General features: G+C 39.4%; 1 protein-coding gene across 3 annotated transcripts in view; it reads right to left on the reverse strand.

Moving 5' to 3' along the window:
• Positions 1-17,735, reverse strand: part of GLIS1 (GLIS family zinc finger 1) — a 260,795-nt gene extending 243,060 nt beyond the window's left edge. For 2 of the 3 annotated variants that reach the window (XM_042464928.1, XM_042464926.1), the window contains exons 1-2: positions 17,449-17,535; positions 14,261-14,668 (exon numbers count right to left, since the gene is read on the reverse strand). In XM_042464928.1, coding sequence (XP_042320862.1) covers positions 14,261-14,594 — 334 coding nt within the window. In that variant the 5' untranslated portion in view covers positions 14,595-14,668; positions 17,449-17,535. Of the gene's footprint in view, positions 1-14,260; positions 14,669-17,448; positions 17,536-17,678 lie in introns of those variants that run through there. The other variant, XM_042464927.1, reaches the window with a different exon arrangement.
• Between the last annotated feature and the right edge of the window lie 2,712 nt (positions 17,736-20,447).

A 20,447-nucleotide genomic window follows, 5' to 3' on the forward strand; every position in this document is an offset into this window, starting at 1 on the left:
ATAATCTTAACATTTGGTGATAAGGAAGAAACTAACTATCAAAGAAAGGCCCGAAAAATCAAGAAATGTGTTTCACAGAAACCATAAGAAATCAACAGCTTGCCACATAATCAGCACCTTCCCTGAGGGAAGGACCTGGGACTGAAAGCATTTATGAAGCACACCTGATCTTTTCATCCACTGTATCATAATTCTTCCATTGTTTTTGCATCCATTTACAAATAAGCATCAGTCAGAGATGCATAAAGAATTCACAAGAGGGTCTGTTGCAGCCTCTCCCAACCTGCTGAATTTCAGGTGTCTTATCAGCACCAGTCACCATGGACAATGGTCAGAAATGATGGGAGCTGCAATCAAATACATAGAAGACATCAGGGTGGAAAAGGCCAACCTAATGCAGTATTTCAGAGGGGGGGGGGAATTATAACTCTATTGTACCTCAATTATTACTTCCCAAATACATTGGAAGTCTTGTATTTGTACTTTCAGCATGTTCCTAATACTGTTTTGAATGTGATCTGTTCTGGTAAATTCTTCTAAACACTCTCCAGTCTAATGTATTATGGACTCCTCTCTTTCTCACCCATTACATTCAAATTTGTCTTTGAAGTGAGCCTATTAAGATAATATAATTTCACTCAGCTATTCTGTATTTCCTTACTATACCGCTTTACACCCCCTTTGTGTCTAGCTGGGCTGTTTCTTAATGCATTGCAGGAAATTAGAAAGCTAGACAACATGAAGTGTTGCAAATCTGTCAAACTGTGGGGTTTTTTATACATTTATATTGATTTTACATTTTCCTGGAGATGACAAAAAAGTAAAATCAAACCTACCGGGAGAGCTTTCAGACCTTTGATTCACTGAGTAGTCAACAGAACAACCTCAGAAGGAGCTTAGCAGGATTCTTGGAATGTCTTAAAAATGTGTGACTAACTCAGCTTCTAAAGAGGTTATTCGGGAGTTAGCTTTTTGGTCACTCCACAGAAAGAAAACACATGAGTAAATTGCAGGCTATAATCTAAGCGGCATGCTAAAAAAGTCATTGCAGCAATCACCGAGCAATCAAGAATGAAACACCATCTTTGCAATTCAGAGTTAGTGGGAAAATCAACTAAAATTAATTTCTTGGGAAAACAAAGGAGACAGGAAAGAATATTCACAGCCTCTTACCTAAGAAGTCTGTAGTTTTACTCCCATGGAATTGGTCCCAATCTATTTCTGGACCGAGAGCAGGCTAACCCAACTCCATAGAACCACTCTGGAGTATATACTTTCATAGGCAGGCACAACCAATGAAACATTGGGGAGAGATGCAGAACCAGAAGAATTGCCTATCTGGAACTAGCAATAGGGACAGCTTAACAGGAGGGCAATCCCATTGAAAATCAGGTTTCTGGAGCTGTGTTTTGTAGACCACTGAAAAAAAAAAGATCATCCATGACAGCTCCCCATCCTACCTCTTGAAGTAAAATTAGGTATTTGTCATGTAGTGTAACATCATCATATGGTTTTCTCCAGGAAACTCACATCATCACAGACATCACAGGAAATGATATCAAGAGAGACAAGGAATTCATATGACATAATGAAATGGTATAATGTTGAGGAATTAAGTATGATGTACGTTAGCATCCCTGTAGCATGTCCTCATTCACAAAATTCATTCAGCTGTTGCAGCAGGCATGGACAAAGTAAAGCCTGCATAGCTCATCAGGGCAACCTATCCTTCCCTCACATGTACCAACATACCCCAAAGAATATGAAGAGATCAGTGGCTTCATCCCCATCATCCATTTCTCACTGATGTCAATCATAATATTTCAACAGGAGCAAAACCAAAGTCATTTTGGTGTCTGCAACAGTGGTGGGAGTTTCATAATATCCTCAAAGCAAAATTCTCTTTCCCTTTGAAGACAATAATAGGAACTCCCTTAGATTTAAAATGGAAGCTGTCCAGAAAAGTCCAAAAATAACAAACCTACAGCTTTAGCACTCAGGATTTATATATTTAGGAATTAAGATTACCAAAGAAATAAGTTATACCTCATAACTACAACCAGATCACTAAATGGATTAAATCTAAAACCACCATGGAAAACATCTAAGTTATCTTTAAGGCAGGATTGCTCTTTTTAAAATGTTCCTGCTCCCATGCCTTCCCTTTCTCTTCCCAGCAATTTTCCTCTGTCAAAAAATAAAAAATTGAGTGACAATAATTAACAGTGCCACTTTTGGAAATTAAAGACTTTTAGATTTGCAAAACATGGTTAGGCACGTCACTTCTAAAAATTGGAGTCTTGCTATTCCAGACACTGAAATTTACTTTACAACCTTCCAGTTAAATCAACTTGACCAAATTATACAATAGGATGCTACATAAGGCTATCAAAGAGACTGGAAAGATTAGGTGCCAAGATTTGTTTCCATGTCTTCCAGATCATCATAGACATCTGTAGGAATGGATTTCCAGTCTCTTTGATAGCCTTTTGCAAAATGTTTGATAATATAAGATGTCAGTGTAAGATGGTTAGGTGCCAAAATTAGTTTCTTTACCCCATCTTTGTTAAAAATGACAAACCCAAAACAATGGAAGATTTAATTGTTTTCAGCAGTACCAAGTAAATGCTTTCGTATCCAAACTGACACATCTAGGAGAAGGCCCAAGACCACTAACCCTTTGGAAAAATGTGCCTGTATGTTTTAGGCACTTTATTTATTTACTTGTTTATTTAGAGTGTTTACATGCCATTCCTCAGCCAAAACAGTTCTCAGAACAGCTTACAAATTATTAATTTGACAGTTCCTTACCATCAAGATTATAACTTAACTAAGGCATAAAGGTAAAGGTAGTCCGTTGACATAAACGTCTAGTTGTAACTGACTGCAGGGGCCATTGCTCATCTCCGTTTCTAAGCCGAAGAGCCAGCGTTGTCCAAGGACTACTCTGGCAGTCATGTGGCCAGCATGACTGCACCAAATGCTATTACCTTCCCACTGAGAAGTGGTACAGTGGTGCCTCGGGTTACGAAAGTAATTCATTCCGCGGCCGCTTTCGTAACCCGAAAAGCCTTCGTAAGCCGAATTGCCATAGGCGCTAATGGGGAAAAGCCGCGTTTCGTGCGAAAAAGCGCCGAAAAGCACCAAAAATTTTCTTCGTATCCCGAAAAAACATTCGTAACCCGGAACAATGATTTCCAATGGGATTTTTTCGTATCCCGAAAATTTCGTAACCTGGGTATTTCGTATCCCGAGGTACCACTGTACCTATTTATCTACTTGCATTTGCATGCTTTTGAACTGTTAAGTTGGCAGAAGCTGGGACTAGTGATGGGAGCTCACCCATCATGCGGCACGTGGGCCTCGAATTCCCAATCTTGCAATCAACAAAGTCAGCAGCGTCTTAACCACTTGAGCCATTGCATCCAGCATACACACAAGGAAAAGGAAATGGCAGTCAGAAAAGATATTAAGGGACTAAACACACTGACTTGAAGCACCGGCATGGGGATGGCGTGGGGGTGTGGCATTTGGATGCCATGCACCCAACTAAATGGCAGGGGCATTACGGTGCAGTGTTCAGACATGTTGCACCAAACGAGCGCCGAAAAGCCGCCGCCGCAGCACCAAGGGCATTTTGCCATTCTTTTTAGTGCGGAAGATACTTATGAAAAAGGATTTAATCACAAAGGTTGTATCCACACTGCATAAATAATCCAACCTCTCACCATACTCTAAAACCATTAAAATACATTTATATAATACATTCTTTAAAATATACCAATTAAAAAGTCATTATTTAAAACTGGATAGGCCTGCCAGAAAATATACATCTTTAGTACTGATTTAAACACAGTCAGCATTTTCAGCTGTTGTATCTCCTCTGGCAGTTCATCCCGTAGTCTGGGGGCAGCAAACGAAAAAGTCCTCTGGGAAAACATTGCCAGTCTAGTCCTGTCCAGTTGGAACAAACATTTCCCAGAGGACCTGAGTGTAGAGGGCGGACTGTATGTCTGATCATTTCTGGCATGAAATACTGAATGTAATTTCCAAAAGTATGATCAGGAGATAAAATACTGGTCACGTCTACTGCTGCTCTGTTTTAACAGATAAGAAATTCTTGAAACATAAAGATTTACAGTAATTGCATTATTTATTGTAGTTGCTAGATCTGTAATTTCCAAGTATTGGAAAATAGGAGATTTTCTATAAATAGTTGGTAGAGGAAGGTATATAACAACAATGTTAATGGGGAAACATGCTCATAATATAAAATCTTATAGAGAACAAATCAGATAGGATATATTATATTGAAAAGTGATTTCCTTTTATTGAATGTGTAAACAAAAACTAGCAACAACTGAGACCATTCCGACAACATGTTGACCTCTGGAAAGAGGTCTTACAAGACATTACATCTCACCACCCCAGCAATAATACCATTCTTTTTTCATCTTAGTATTGTTATGAACTCACGGCTGTTTCATCAGATTGCTTGATTTGGTTTGTATTTGTTACTGACTGTATCCATGAGTTGTTTGATTGTCAATTTTATTTTTATTATTTTTCTATAAAATAAAATTCAAAGAAGAAGAAAAATCATCATCATCATCATCATCATCAGCCCCATCAGTATGCATACAAAACCCAGAGTATATAACGGTAGCTCTTCTTGGAAAGGACTAGAGAACTCATTCCAAAGCCCTTTTGTTCATAATCCACACAAAATCACCTGCCTGGCATAGGAAAAGACAATTTTTAAAAAATTAAAAAGGATAGGGAAGTTGGGTGGTCTATTCTAGTGGAATCTGAAAAATCAGGAACTTGATTCAAACACTATCCCAATGCTATTTTGTGTTTCCCTTAGAGACTTATTGTCAAATGAGACAATTTCAGAAAACAGGGCAGTCTACCCCACAGTCACCAATATTTTGTCCTCTGAGTAGGACTCATATTAACATCTCAGCTGCTGAAGCAATAGGATAATGGAAAAGACTACAGCATAAAAGAGAATATTATTTTGAGTGGAAGAAATTTGCTCCTATTCTCACCCTGTTTCACAAATGTTAACTTAGGGCAAAAAAAGAGTTGTTTTAAAGAAAATTAAGAAAATATGTCACCCTGCTCTGTTGCCTTTGCTATGATAGCTCTGAAGTGTGCCATTCATCCCTCCCAGCAAACTATCCCGTTTCATAAACCTGCTTCTAGATATCTGAAACGACACATCATTAAGCACTTAGCTTTAGGCATCCAACATTCCAAAGAATTACTATTTAAACGTATTATAAATAAACCTGGAACGTGTTAAGCATGAAGTTCTTAAGAGCACATCCCTCTAGAAAATTGTTTCATTTCTTATTTGGCAGTTATGTCACTGTCAATCTCCAACAAGTAAAATATATTTTGCACCAAAACCAATGCATTTATTTTGGTCTTTTACATAACATAGTAGCAGATACAGTCAAAACTGATTTGTATAAATGACTTGAAATTATTGTTGCTAGGTTTGGTGTTTTTTCAACAAGGATTGGTGACTTTAGTTTTTTAACTACTTCACCACAATAATTCAATGCAATAGCAGTGAATCACTGGCACACATTACCAATAAAGTTGCTACTTGCCGGGAAGTTCCTTGGCTTCAGAGCTCTAGCATATATTCTTGCTCTTGTATATATATTCACTTGTAAAATTATTTGCCTGCAGAATGATTATTATTTTATGAAAAGTTAGGCATTGATTTACAGATTGAATACTCTCTGTCTCAGCCAGTATGACTAAATTCTTCAGACCAGGAAGGCAGGCAAAATACATCATCTAATATTATACATATTTCTACTAAGTATTAAAATACCAAGTCTCAAGAGTCACATTTCATGCAGTTCAGCAACGTTCCAGAATAAACTATGTCTTCAACCCCTTAAGAGCTTAGAATAACAGCAATTGAAATATGCATTTAAAAGTTAGTTTTATGGTATTTGCTGATGTCTTTTTAGGACCTACAAAGTAAAACATGCAAATGCACACACATTATTTTTCTTCTTCGATTCTGTTATCTGTAAATCTTTCAAACATCAAGGATCCCTTTGAATCTTAAAATCATTTGTCAGATCTCTGAAACAAATTTACAAATCAGATGTATTCCATTGCTATGCTTTTTATTAGGAAATTGTGTAAAACCATCAAAGAACCATTCAAGCATAGCAATACAAAAACCAATCAATATCAACTAGTGCATCAAACCTTACAAAACTTACCGTATGTTAATGTACTGATTGGCCAGATAGAACTTGGCTCATTACTTTGCAATGGTTTGAATAAGTTCTTGCAATCCGTAAATATACAAAACCACATGAAAATTGAAACGGCATAAGTTGGATCTATTTCATACAGCAGCATTTTTCCCAGTAATTGTCAGTGATGAATAATCATGTAATAAAACACAAATTAAACTACAGAAAAGTGGGAAAATCCTTTTGCCAAGTTAAATATAAGGCATGCTTTTTGCAAATAAGAAAGCATTCACACATACATGTCTTAAGAGGAGAAAACTTGGCACCTTGTCTTTAAAGATCTTAATCAAGACTAAACCTAAAAGTGAAACTGGAACTAAATTTATCTGTTCTCTTCTTTGGCTTTTCACATGCCATGCTGGGGAGGCGTTTAAGGAAACATTTAGAATTTTCTACCCCTAAATTAATTTTAATACAAGAAATGAAACTTTTAAAATAATTTGCAACACACAGTTTACGTATATCCCTTTCAGACTGTCTGCTTCGTTGCAAGGACCCTGCATGCTCTGAAATAGAGAAATCTTATACTTCCACAGGTATAAATTGTACTACACCATCAGTCAGTATACGGGTGCATGGCCATAACAAGCAGCTATCAGATTTTATCTTATACCCAGATTTTATCTTATACAAACACATCAATCTCCACCTTCACATCATTTTATGAATATCTACATGAAAGAAAGACAGACAGACAGATACAGGTTTGCCCCTTCCACATCGGCAGCCATGTTCATCCAGCCCTTTATTTTAATGCTGCAAAAATTAACAATGTTTATCCTATTTTCTATCCCAAAATAGTATGATCATTTACTTCTTACATGTTTGTTGTGACAAAGCATACATCTACCCACATTTTTAAAAGGTATGTCAAGAATATAGCAATTCCTTTCAGCAACACACTTCTGCTATCTCTACTGGAACCAGTAAGTACTGTTTAGGCTGGGACATAAGCAACATATTATACAGGTATTACATGATCATGATGTATTTCATTTAACAAAGAATTCAGGTGTATGGGGGGGGGGCAAGACAACAAGGTGTAGTGGTTTGAATTAAGAACTACAGTCATCCCTCCATATTTGCGGATTTGATATTTCACGGATTTCATTAATATGTTCTCTCTAGGACTGTCTAGGTCCTCCAGTGCAACTCTGTGGTCAACTTTAACTAAAAGCTGCTGCACTGAAAGACCATTTGTTGCTACTCCAGTGCCATTCTATGGTCAGTGTATGTTGGACATTGACCACAGAGTTGCACTGGAAGACCTAGAGATTACTAGAGAGGTGTCCTCTCAGGTAAAAACAGTGTTTTTGTTATTTGCGATTTTTCCATATTCACGGGGGTCTTGTTCCCCTAACCCTAGCAAATATGGAGGGACAACTGTACAACACTGCAAGACCAGTTTTTGAATCGTTGCTTGGCCATAGAAACCTACTGGGTAAACTTGGGTAAGTCATACTCTCTCAGCCTCAGAAGAAATCAAAGGCAAACCCTCTCTGAAAAAATCTTGCCAAGAAAACCATATGATCGGGTTGTCATAAATCAGAAATAATTTGTAGACATACAATAAGTGGGGGAGACAGCTGTGCCTCAACCAAGGCTAACCTGAAACAGAAGGGGAATTATGTTTAGAAACACGTTTGTTAGCATCAAAATGTGCTTTCCCCTTTGTCAGATCTTCTACACTTCTCCCCTAATAATAGCAATAGCAATAGCAAGTACATTTTTACATTTCTTATCAGTGCATTTAAGCACTCCCTAAGCAATTTACAATGTGTAAGCTAATTGCCCCCAACATGCTGGGTACTCATTATAGTGACCTCGGAAGGATGCCAGGCTGAGTCGACCCTGAGCCTCTGTCCGGGATTGAACTCACAACCTTGTGCTTTGGGGGTGTATGGCTGCAGTACAGGCATTTAACCACTGTGCCACCAGGTCTCCTAAAGTACCTGGTATTTGTTGGGGGTTTTCCATCCAAGTACTAACCAGGGCTGACCCTGTTTAGCTTCCAAGATCAGACAGGATTTGGTGCCTTTAGAGTATTTATGCCCTACTAAAACCATCATTTTCTTTATGGGTAACTATACCATGGGTAAAAAATAAATTTCAGTACTCCTGAGGAAACTTTGCTCCAGATTACAGGTTCTATGAGTGCTCAAGATGGTTCTGGAATTTAATCTTTCTGAAGTCTCACAGATGGTACAAGTTATTAATTAGTTATCTGGCTATGAACTGTGTTGTTGGAGTTATAAAGGAAAATCTCTCAAGAAGTGCTTGCTTTTCTAAACTTTTATTAAGGTTGTACTGTGCTTTTCCAATCGTGTAAGAGAAACTCTCTATTTCTCTTTCCTTTTATCACAAATAATCAAGCCAAACTAACCTGATCTTTAGAATGTCTACATGACAGAACATCAACAAAATGCTATAGAGCAGTGCTATCTAATGTGGTGGATCAGAAGGTCGTTTCCCCTCCCCCCATTTGCTCCAGGGACTGGCACCATATTTGTACCCATTGGCTATAATTATTTCTTTCCTCCAGGAAAATTACCATGGAGCAGTGGAGCCCATGGAGTGGCTCCAGTTTATGTAGCTCTGCTGTAGGATGATGTTCTTTAGTGTTGTCAGAATATTCCATTCTATATCCATTCCCTGAATTTTTGTTTGTTGTTTTCATTCAGTGCTGTTACTATCATTAGTGCACGGCAGTTCAAGCTGAGAGTCACTGACCTCATGCATTTTATGGCTTAATGGGAACTGAAACCTGGATCTCCCAAGTCCCAGTACATCACTTTATACCATACTGATGTTCTCAATGCCTACTGAACATTTTGTGCCCACCAAGGATGTTCAATACTTCTTAGACCTATTTTTTAGGGGGAGGTGAGTCTAAAGGTTATTTGAACCTCTGTGAACCTTGAGATTCTTTTAACCTTGCTGATGACTTCCTCTTGTGCTTGGATGATACTATTTTGGCTATAAAAGGATCTACTCATGGAGACCTGAGAATATTCTTAGCATATAGGGGGATGGTGTGTACCAAAACCAATGTGAAGACTGCTTAACTCTCTGCAATAGAGTGTGACCCCTATGTCTTGTTTAACAGAAACTACCTGTATGAACAACCATAATTCAAGACATTAGATATTATTATATGCATTTTAATATATGTCATACAGATTGTCAAACTTTTAATGTAGGCTGATATAAATCCAGTTCTCTTTCAAATCATTCATAAAAATTCCATAAGAACATGTTGTTAGTATTGTTAAACTAAACTATTACACTAAATAGATTTTCATAATATATTTATGATTTTTTTTAATGGAATCTTGTTCTGTATATATATTTCTCCCCTTTCTAATCACCATAATATACAGATCAGGAGCAAGACAAGGGAAGGCTTAAACACCTTTTGATGTTCTTGTGTGCCTTCAGGTAATTACCCTAAGGTGAATTCGTCATGGAGTTTTCTTGGCAAGATTTGTTCAGAGAAGGTTTGTCATTGCCCTCCCCTGAGGCTGAGAGCATGTGGCTTTCTCAGGGTCACCTAATGGGTTTCATGGCCAAGTGGAGAATTGACTGCCAGGGTCCAAATTGGAACCAGCCTGTTCATCCACACCTGCCACTTGCAATGAGATAAAAGACTCCCAAAGTCATTGGGACCTTTCCACCTATTGGAAATAGCAGGTACAAAATCTGAATAATTCCAGTCAATACTATGATAACAGCAAAGGGTTCAAGCCCCATGTCCGGATCAATGCCAACAAGGTCAAAAGGAGGAGGAGGAGGAGGAGGAGGAACAATACACAGCAGGTTAACCCATGTGAATACTGTTATTTCTCTTTGGGCCCTGTCTGTAAGACAAGAACACTTTTTGTTTTAAATATATTATTACTAGTTTTCAAAGTATTTATTCCAATCACAGAAACAGCATTTTAAAAAGGCAAGATATGTTGAGTTTATTAGCCATTTCCTTGTTTTACTGAGATTAAGTGCTTTGAATGCACGAATATACACACAAGCCTATCCAACAAATACTCATTTGGTTACAGTAATTTAGACAAGAAATAAATCATAAACAAGAATACAGTTTGAGACTTTGCAACTGAAAAAAAGTTGGCAATCTATATTAAGTGGTGAACAATACAGTATAATTCCCTTATTTATTTATAATGTTATTTTTTGCATAAGTTCTCATCCTCCTCTGTCTTCTTTTCTTTGAACTAGACTAAGAAATCTCAGGATTAAAGACAAATGGGACTGTACTGTAAAGAAAAGGGATATTTTTCAAATTCCACCTCAGTGACAATGGGCAAGAACTTGTCTGGTCAGTTTAAATGTATCTGCCCAGTCCCTAACATCTCACCGTCTGCTCACCTTTCTCCAACTAAAAGTACAAATGAAAGCAATTAAAAAGAGACAGAAGTTACAAGGTGAAATTGCTCGATTTCTCATTACAAAGTACTCCATAAGCAGAACTTTGAAAAGGTGGAAGATAAATTGCCACACAAATCACATATAATTGTCTGGCAGGTCAAAGCTATTAACAGAGTTCATATCAGCTGCTTAGTTCTATAAAATTTATTTACTTTCCATCCAAGCATGTAATAACTCCTTCTTCAAAAGGATCCTTTAATTGGGCTTTATACACTAAAGAAAAATGTTGGACTTACCAAAACGTACTTTAAAAGTTGGAGCACTTTCAGTTTAAGAAAGTCCTCCAGCTTTAAAGAAGTAGGACATTGCTTGATTCAGTCTTGTGTTGCGGTTTCAGCGTTGGTCTAGGGCTCTGTAGACCAGGGTCTGAATGCCTGCTTGGCCATGGAAACCCACTGGGTAACCCTGGGCAAATCACACTCTCTCAGCCTCAGAGGAGGGCAAAGGCAAACCCACTCTGAACAAATCTTGCCAAGAAAAGCTGGTGAGAGTAACCTTAGGGTCACCATTATTTGCCATAAAAGACACACAACAACAACAAACCTTGTTTGAACCCCTTTTCCTTCCAAATTCATTAAACAACAGTGAGTGATTCTGTACTCACCACACACACACACACACCCCGGCCCAACAAAACAGGATATTCAACAGAGACCACTTCAAATCACTTTACAATGAGTCATATAGACTCCTGTTCTTCTTGTAAATCAAGGGTGAGAAAAGTCTGATCCATAGGCTGTGCTTAGCCCCCAACCCCTTTTATACCACCAAGTGCCTCAGAAGAGCACCAAAGCCCCACTATTTATATTTGGAACCCAATATTCAGCCTCAAAATATGTCTAAACCACCATTCCAACTCTATGATTCTATGAACCCCCTGTGATTTTCTTTTCCCTTCCCCAACACATTACAACCCCACCCCACCCCCATTAAACAAACCAAAAATGAAGCTAGAACTGATGTGACATTTCCATTGCAGCAGGAACATATTGGTACAGCCTACCTGCGGGCTGTGAAGATTAAAACTGGTCCTCCTCCAGTTGCCAACTGCTGTTCTACATAGTACATGCTACAGTAGAAGAAAACTGAAGGCTAGGAAGTTGATGCATCTAAACTTAGATATTTTTAGTAGAAAGAAAATAAATGGATGCAACAGCAATAACATATTCTAAAGAGAACTTTCTGGTTATTTTATTGATTCCTGAAATCTTTGGGTTAGATCCACAACAGAAGTTCACTGGTACCTAAAAGTTTAATTAAAACTAAAGATAAAAAACACTACTACTCTGAAGCAGAAACGTAACAGTTTGAATAAGGCTGGCTTTGTTTCAGCACAGAACCTTCTGTTAAAAATTATTCTCACCTCCTCTCCATCTATAGACTACAAGCAATCCAATTCTAAAAAATACTGCAACAATGCTTTTGCACGTGGATTGTCCTATGAAAATTCACTCTAATCTCCATTATATATCTTTGGATCATTTCAAAAACATGTCACTTCTTCAAAGCAAAATGCCATCTCCCGATTAACAGGTTCATGTGTATCCCCATAAATTTCAATAGACTAACTTGATATCCAATTGAAAACATTCAAATTTCCCATTCAGAAAACAAACCAAGACGTTTTTATTATTTTTATTATTATTTCAACAAGCATGTTAATGAAGAAAAAGCCAATTTAAAATTATCATAGGCTTGAGAAGCTACCCTCTTAGAAAGGTTAAAACATCTAGAGCTTTTTAGTTTAGAAAAAGGATGAGTAAATGGGGCATGACTTAGGTTTGCAGAATGATGATTGCTATAGAAAAAGAAGTTTACTTCCTTTCAAACAATACCAGAATCAGGGTCATTCAATTAAAAAGAGAACAGTGGGAGGAGGATTCAGGACAGCCAAAAAGATACCCTGCCCTATCATCTCCATAAATAAGCTACAGAATTCACTTCTACAAAATGTAGTTTCAGATGTCCACCATTTGAGATGCTTTAAAGTGAGATTAGAAGACTCCTAGAAAGTAAGATTACCAATGGTCACTACTTATGATAGCTGTATATTTCCAGGATCAGGTGCGGATCTGAAGGAAGAGCAGCAGCAACAGCTGCTGCAAAACAATAAAGAGAGATGCCTATTGCTCTCATGTCCTGCTTTCACCCTCCCCATAGACATCTGGTGGGCCACTGTGGGAAATAAGCAGCTAAACTTAACAGGCCTTTGGTCTGTTCCACCAGGGCTTTTTTGGGAGCATTAAAGGAGAGCAAGTTAGTGTTGTATTTTTCCTACTGCTCTTTAAAGCTTTTTGTGGATTTTTAAAAGTGTTTTTGTAGATCCAATGCGCTGTTCTTAATTAAGTTTATATGGTGGTCTGCTCTTTGAGATGAAAAGTAATAATGTGAAATTAATAATAAAATGTTAGGCCCATCGGGAGAAGAATGTTCTGCACTTCCAGTTAGCATTTTCATCAAAAAATTAACTACCATCTCAAGTGTATAGGACCTAGTTTGGTATAGAGATTTCAGTGTTGGACCACAACACTGGGAGACCAGGGTTTGAATCCCTGTTCTGCTATGGAAACCCACTGGCTGACCTTGGGAAAGTCACACTTTCTCAGTCTGAGAGGAAAGCAAGAGCAAGCCCTCTCTGAACAAATTCTGCCAAGAAAATCCTGTGACAGGGTCAGTACTGTATAAGTCAGAAAATGGCACACAGCATCAACTAGTGTATAGCAGATAACAGTATGTATCATTCTTGCCTTGTGGCTTGGAGTAAGTGCAGATTTTTCTCTTCACCTAGTTTTTGGGAATACTGCACACTTTGGATTACCATGCTATAGCCAACTCACATAGACAAAATAAAAACGTCTTGTGTATAGGTTACCAGATCTCCTTTCAGAAGATCTCTGTTCCAAATCCCATTAGCCCATCATTTAAAATCACTTCCAGATTATAAAATGAAAGAAATAGTAACCTACTCACCAGATTCCAACAAGACTAAAGATACAGTGAAGTTGTCTATCACTTTGCAATTGACAGCTACACAAAATTGTTATGAACAAAGCTAAAAGAAGGCATTTTGAAACAGAAATGTCACAACCCAAGGTTTTATTAAAAAAAAAAACCTTTCTAACAGTAATTTCTTGCTCAATTGACATTAACTATTAAATTTATGTTAAAAAAATAATTTTTAAACACCTAAATTTTTAGAGAGCAACTGCACATAAAAGGGTGACATTCTGTCTCACTAAATCCAAAAGAGAAAGAGTAGCTATTACCAACTTGCTGCTTTTTACCATAATGTCTGAGGATATTTTGCAATACATGGTCTTGAGATTTCTTAGAAATATCAATGACTAACTAGGTCAATCAATTAGGAAAATCTGATTTAAATTACCTTGTGGTGAGAGAGTGAATAAAAAGCTGCCATGCCAAGCTAACAAATAAATAAATGAATAAGAAGGCAAACAGCATCCTAACAAGGGAAGTAAAGGTTACTAGAGGCAATATATATTCTACAATCCAGGCATTCTGTTACTCACCCTTCTGCTGGAGGCATTCTCCACTAACTTTAGGACACCGTGTCTCCTGTGTCCTCTGAAGGATAGGAAATCTCTCAAATATGCTAGTTCTTTTTGGGAAAAGATCTAGCAAAGGTACTTGCAGCTCTGGTGGACTCCGCTGAGCAACACTGCTGTCACTGCCATTGCTGACAGTTATTTTAAAGGACATCTGGGAATTCAAGAAAGCTTGGCCACTACTAGAACAACTAACTTGAGGCAGCTCCTTCCTAGGCATGACTTGACATTTATCAAAGACTTCAAAGAAAGCTGCACTGCTGTTGGACTTGGTATGATCTGCCACCTCATAGTGCATTTTGACATCCTTCTTCAGGAGGGGCCCTTCAAAACCTCCTACATCAGGTGGTGCAAAAGGCAGAGAGATGAAGCCTGTCAACAAACGAAAAGCGTTAGTCACTCAGCAAAAAATGATTTAACTCAGGTTTGTAAATTCATAAGCTTCCTATAACAGTAGAATACCAGCAAGCAAAGGATTTCTAAGCTAGGTAGTTGGCTGCTTTAAACATTAGACAAAAGTGATTGTAAGCAGACCAGACAGAATTTTCTCTCCTATGAACTTCCACAGAGTTTGGAGACATAACTTTTTTTTTTTGGACTACAACTCTCCCAATACCCTTCCCAGCATTACCAGAAGGGTACTTTTCTTATCTCTGACCTTGCAGAGGGACAGATGTATTCATACTGTTTTAGTCAAGCTAAATTACTCTTATGGCCAGATTTGCCATATCATCAGCAAATTTTTGTCTAAAATTGAAAGCAAGCAACCACCAATCTTCTAGATGAACCAGAAACCATTGCTGGGTATGGGCTTATTTACAAGGCTCAGCTATCTGTAGTTACTAAACAACTGTGTGTGTTCAATATGCATTAAATAAATAGTTATATTTGGGAAATACTCAATTTTTAAACATTTCAGTGTACTGTAATTTTGTCATTCAGTATTGCAAAAATACTCTTCACACAAGGCATAAATTGATCAATAGGTATCACCGAACGATGTCATTGTTTCCAATCCCAGTGTCTGGAACGATCTTCCTTTCCTCTAAAAACAGATGAGAGATGATGGAAACTCAGGAGCAATGCAGGGGCCATTTTCTAATAAAGTGCCCTCAATATCCAAAGAATCACCTGGGTGTGTATGAGGGGTTCAACAATAAAGTAAAATTAATCCTTTCAACCCCAAGAGGGGGTGCTTATTAAACATTTACAGTGTAAAATGTACACTGTAAAATGGCATTTACAACCCGATGCCCGTTGTGACACTTTCTGATGTCGCCCCTCAACCCACATTCCAGTCAGGCGCTCCAAAAATACAGTATATATAATTTCCCCTCCTCACCCCAGCATTTAAGAATCCTAAGGGATCATTAAACAACATCTCAACTACATATTGCCTGGTGTAAATATTCAACTATTGTCCAATAAAGTGTAAATCCGACGCAGTTTTATGGAGAACAATAAATACCAAATGTTAAGAAGGCTGGGAAGTATTTTGCAACACAAATCTTTGCGGCTGAAAGTTTGGAGGCTGTTGGAGAGGGGATGTTAATAGATCAGCCTTTTCTCATTTTAGCTGGGCGGTTGGTATTTCCAAGAGGAGGGCAGGAGGATCAAAATTTTGCTCCTGGTAGTACCTTGCAAAGATAACCCAACCTAGACTGTTTTAAAAACAAAGTGCAAAGGGATCTTGTAGCATCTTTGAGACTAACTAAAAGAAAGAAGCCGGTAGCATGAGCTTTCGTAGATTTTGGCATCCGCATCTCACCCCAGGCATCTGAGGAACTGGGTTCAAGTCTAAGAAAGCTCATTCTACCAACCTCTTTCTTGCAGTCCAACTCAAAGGTGCTACAAGATCCCTTTGCAGGCTGATTTTCCAAACTAACACGGCTATGTCTTTGAATTAAAAGCAAAGTGAGTGTCAAAATTTATTGAGGCATTATGCTCTGCGTTGCTTTTTTCAAATTTCCTTGGGGGAAATGTTAATCCCCTCAACATTTTTATCAAAGAGTTCTGAAGAAGTCAAAAACTTGCTTCTGTCCTTTGAGAGAGAGACCTATAGAAAGAGAAAGAGAGAATGCTGTTTGTGTGTTTTAAATATTGAAGGTTGGAAGACTCCAGGAATGCATTAATTGTTTGTGTGTGTTGTTTTGCCTTCAAGTTGTTTCCACTTCTTGTCAAGTTTTCTTCAGAGGGGATTTCATGGCCATCAGAGTGACCAAGTGTCCTCCTTTTCCAGAACATGTCCTCCATTACCACCTTCTGTCCAGGAGGAATTCCAAAACATCCTCCATCCTGAGCATGACTAAGAATGCATGGATTTATATTTATATGAGCATTTTCTGCTTGTATACAGTCAGCTTGTATACAGCCATTTTTCTTGAAGGCCCTACATCTCATGGTGCCTGGTCCTCCTTCATGGTGAGGACACTGGGTCACCCAGACTGCCATCCTTTGAGGCTGAGAGAGTGTGACTCCCCCAAAGTGGGTTTCCATGGCCGAGCCAGGATTCGAACCCTGCTCTCCAGAGTCATCCATCCCCTCTTGCAGCTCCAAGGGAGAATTTTTTTTAAGCGCCAATATTTTCTTTTCTCACAAGCAAAAGAAGACTTATGAGAAATACTGACAAGGCTGGAAGGGAAGCTGATATAAGCAACGCTTCACAGATATCATGATGTTGAAAGCAGGCAGGGAAGAGTCAAGAAAGTGAATGAAAGGAGAAGCAAACTCTTAACTTTTCCCTCCCTGGGATTTAAGGTTTGTTCGTTAACATTAGTATGTGCTTTGTTTGTTGTATTAACACACACACACATATATTTACAGACGTATAAACATACACACACACACACATATATATTCACACATATACACACACACACACACATATATATATATACATACATACACACACATATACATATATATATGCACATATATACATATATATATATATATATATATATAAACACACACGTATATATACACACATATACATATATAGAGAGACATATATATATATACATACATATACATACAAATATACATATACACACACACACATATATATATATATGCCCATATATGTGTGTGTGTGTGTGTGTGTGTTGTATGGCGACCCTAGGAAGGCGTCCCTATCCTGAGGCTTTCCTTACCAGGGTTTGCTCAGAGGCGCCTCTGAGGCCGAGAGAGTGTGACTCTGAAGGGCCAGGGCCGAGGCGGGATTCGAACCCTGGTCTCAGTGCCCTCTCTCTGGATGTCTGTCTCTGGGGAGGGTGTCTTTTAAAGCAAGCCTTCTACCAGCCAGGAGGAGAGATGGGGGGAAAGGTGTCCAAGGGCGGGCTGTGGGCAGGGGAGGAGGAAGGAGAAGGAGAAGCCCTCCTACCTGCTCCCCAAGCGGGTCACCCGGCGGCAGCGTCGTGGCTTCCTGGCCGGAGGGAAGGCGGCGGCGGCGGCAGCAGGAGCAGCAGCCCTTGGCGGAGGGAGCCCTCCTTCCTTCTGTCGGGGCGCCGGTGGTGGGAGCCTCCACACAAGGCCAGCCCCTCCCTCAGCCGGGCAGAGGGAGGGAGGGAGCACGCCCTGCTCCTCGCCAAAGGGGCTCCTGCTCCTGGAGGGAAGGAAGGAAGAAGGAAGGAGGCAGGCCCTCTCGCCTCCCTCCCCGGGACTGAGGGACTCAGTCGCCACAGACAGCAAGTGGCCATTTCCTTTGCCCACAGAGCAAGACTGGAGGAGGGTGCCATGGCCCACAGGGACACTTGCCCAGAGGGGGATACTTGGCCTTAGGCCGGGGAACATGGCAGGGTAGTTGCCCAGAGGGGAAGATACTAGAATACTTGGCCATAAGGACACACTGAATGATAGCTGCCCATAGGGAAATACTTTAGTCAAAGGGAAACGTTGGAGGATACTTGGCCATAGGGGAACATTGGAGGATAGTTGCCCATAGGGAAACACAGGGGAATGCTTGCCCATAGGGGAACTTTATATAAGGAAACATTGGAGGATAGTTGCCCATAGGGAAACACAGGGGAATACTTTAGTCAAAGCAGGGAGACATGGGAAACGTAGAGGAATATTTGGCCATAGAGAAATATTACGTGAAAGTTGCCCATACGGAAACGTAGGAGAATACTTGCCCATAGGGGAACCTTTGGCCATAGGGAAACATTTGAAGATGCCAGCCTCAGATGCCAACAAAACGTCAGGAATAAGCTCTTCTAGAACATGGCCACAGAGCCTGAAAAACCACAAAAATATAGGAGAAATACTTGGCCATAGGGAAAGGCAGGAGGACATGTGGCCATAGGGAAACATTGGATGATACATGGCCTTGGGGAACATTGGGGAATAGTTGCCCATATACATGGCCTTAAGGATTCGCAGGGAAAAACCTGCCCATGGGCAACCTAGCAGAAAACTTGCCCATAGAGATTCATAGGTTAATATCTAAGTGTCACCTATATTTCTCTGCGAGCAAGTATAGGTTCCCTATGGGTAAGTACTGTCATTTGTTTTAGTTTATCCTGCCTTCATCAACCCCTCTCTCAGTTCAGTCAGCTTTTGATGTAGTTGTTGTTGTTGTTGTGTACCTTCAAGTCGTTAATGTCTAATAGCAACCAGGTCAACCAGACGTCCTCCTTTTTCCTGGACATGTCCTACATTTCTATCCAGCAGGGATTCCCCAGTGTCCTCCATGTTGAGCATGACTAAGAAGCATGGGTTTAAATTAGTGTTTTTGAGCTTTTCTTTGAGCATGTCCTCCATTTTTCCTTGAACAGTCCTACGTTTTGTGATGCCTTGTCCTTCTTTGCAGTGAGGACACATCTGGTCATCCTTTCCTAAAGCGAATCTCCCATGGAGTTTTCTTGGCAAGATTTGTTCAGAGGAGGTTTTCCATTTACCTTCCCCTGAGGCTGAGAGAGTGTGACTCACTCAAGGTCAGGCAGTGGGTTTACGTGGCCAAGCTGGGATTCAAACCCTAGTCTCCAGAGTCGTAGTTCAACACTCAAACTACTACTCTACACTGGCTCTCAATATGATGTATTTAGGAGACATAAAAGACTGCAGCAACTATAAGACCATTGCATTAATTCCCAACACAAGCAAAATTATGCTCAAAATTCTGCAACGCAGACAACAATCATACATGGAGAGAGAAAACCCAGAGGAGCAAGTGGGGTTCAGGAAAGGAAGAGGCACTAGGAACTATATTGCAAACACAGGATGGTTAGTAGAGGGCATCAAAAGAAAATCAGCACATGTTTTATTGGCTATAGTAAAGCCTTTGACTGCATAGATCATGAAAAGCAATGGAATGTCCTTAAAGACATGGGACATTTGACACTCCTGATGAGGAACCTGTGCGTAAGACAAGAGACTACTATTAGAACAGAATATGGAGAAACAGAATGGTTCCTAAAAGGTAAAGGGGTCAGGCAAAGCTGCATATCATCACCCTAAATGTTCAACTTGTATGCAGAAAATATCATACAAAGAGAAAGTTTAGTCTCAGAAAAAGGAGTAAAGATAGGAGGAAGAAACATTAACCATCTAAGATGTGCAGAGGACACCGTACTACTAGCAGAAAACATCATGGACTTAAAACAATTGCTGAGGAAGGTCAAGGAAATAAGAGCAAAGGCAGGATTGCTGTTGGGCATAAAGAAAACAAAAATAATGACCATGGAGGACCTACATAAATTTGACCTAGACAAAAAGGAAATAGTTAAATATGTCTCATTGTTGTATGCTTTCAAATAATTTCTGACTGATGGTGACCCTAAAGGGGAACTTGTCCAGAGAAGGTTCACCTTTGCCTTCCTCTGAGGCTGAGAGAGTGTGACTTGCCCCAGGTCAGCCAGTGGGTTTCATGGCCAAACTTGGCATCGAACCCTGGTCTCCAGAGCTGTAGCACAACACTCAAACCACTAGGCCACACTGGCTTACAAGTTTTCTTGTGTCTTGGATCAAACATTGATCAGAATGGAGACTGCAGTCAAGAAGGAAGAAGATGACTAGGACTGGGAAGGGCAGCCATGAAAGAGGTAGACTAGAGAAGGGTGCTGAGGATACTGTGAGCAGCCAAAAAGTCAAACAAATAGGTCCTTGAACAGATCAAATCTGAAATCTCCCTGGAAGCCAAGATGATCAAATC

The sequence above is a fragment of the Sceloporus undulatus genome, chromosome 4 (genome assembly GCF_019175285.1).
Source record: "Sceloporus undulatus isolate JIND9_A2432 ecotype Alabama chromosome 4, SceUnd_v1.1, whole genome shotgun sequence".
NCBI classification, from domain to species: domain Eukaryota; kingdom Metazoa; phylum Chordata; class Lepidosauria; order Squamata; family Phrynosomatidae; genus Sceloporus; species Sceloporus undulatus.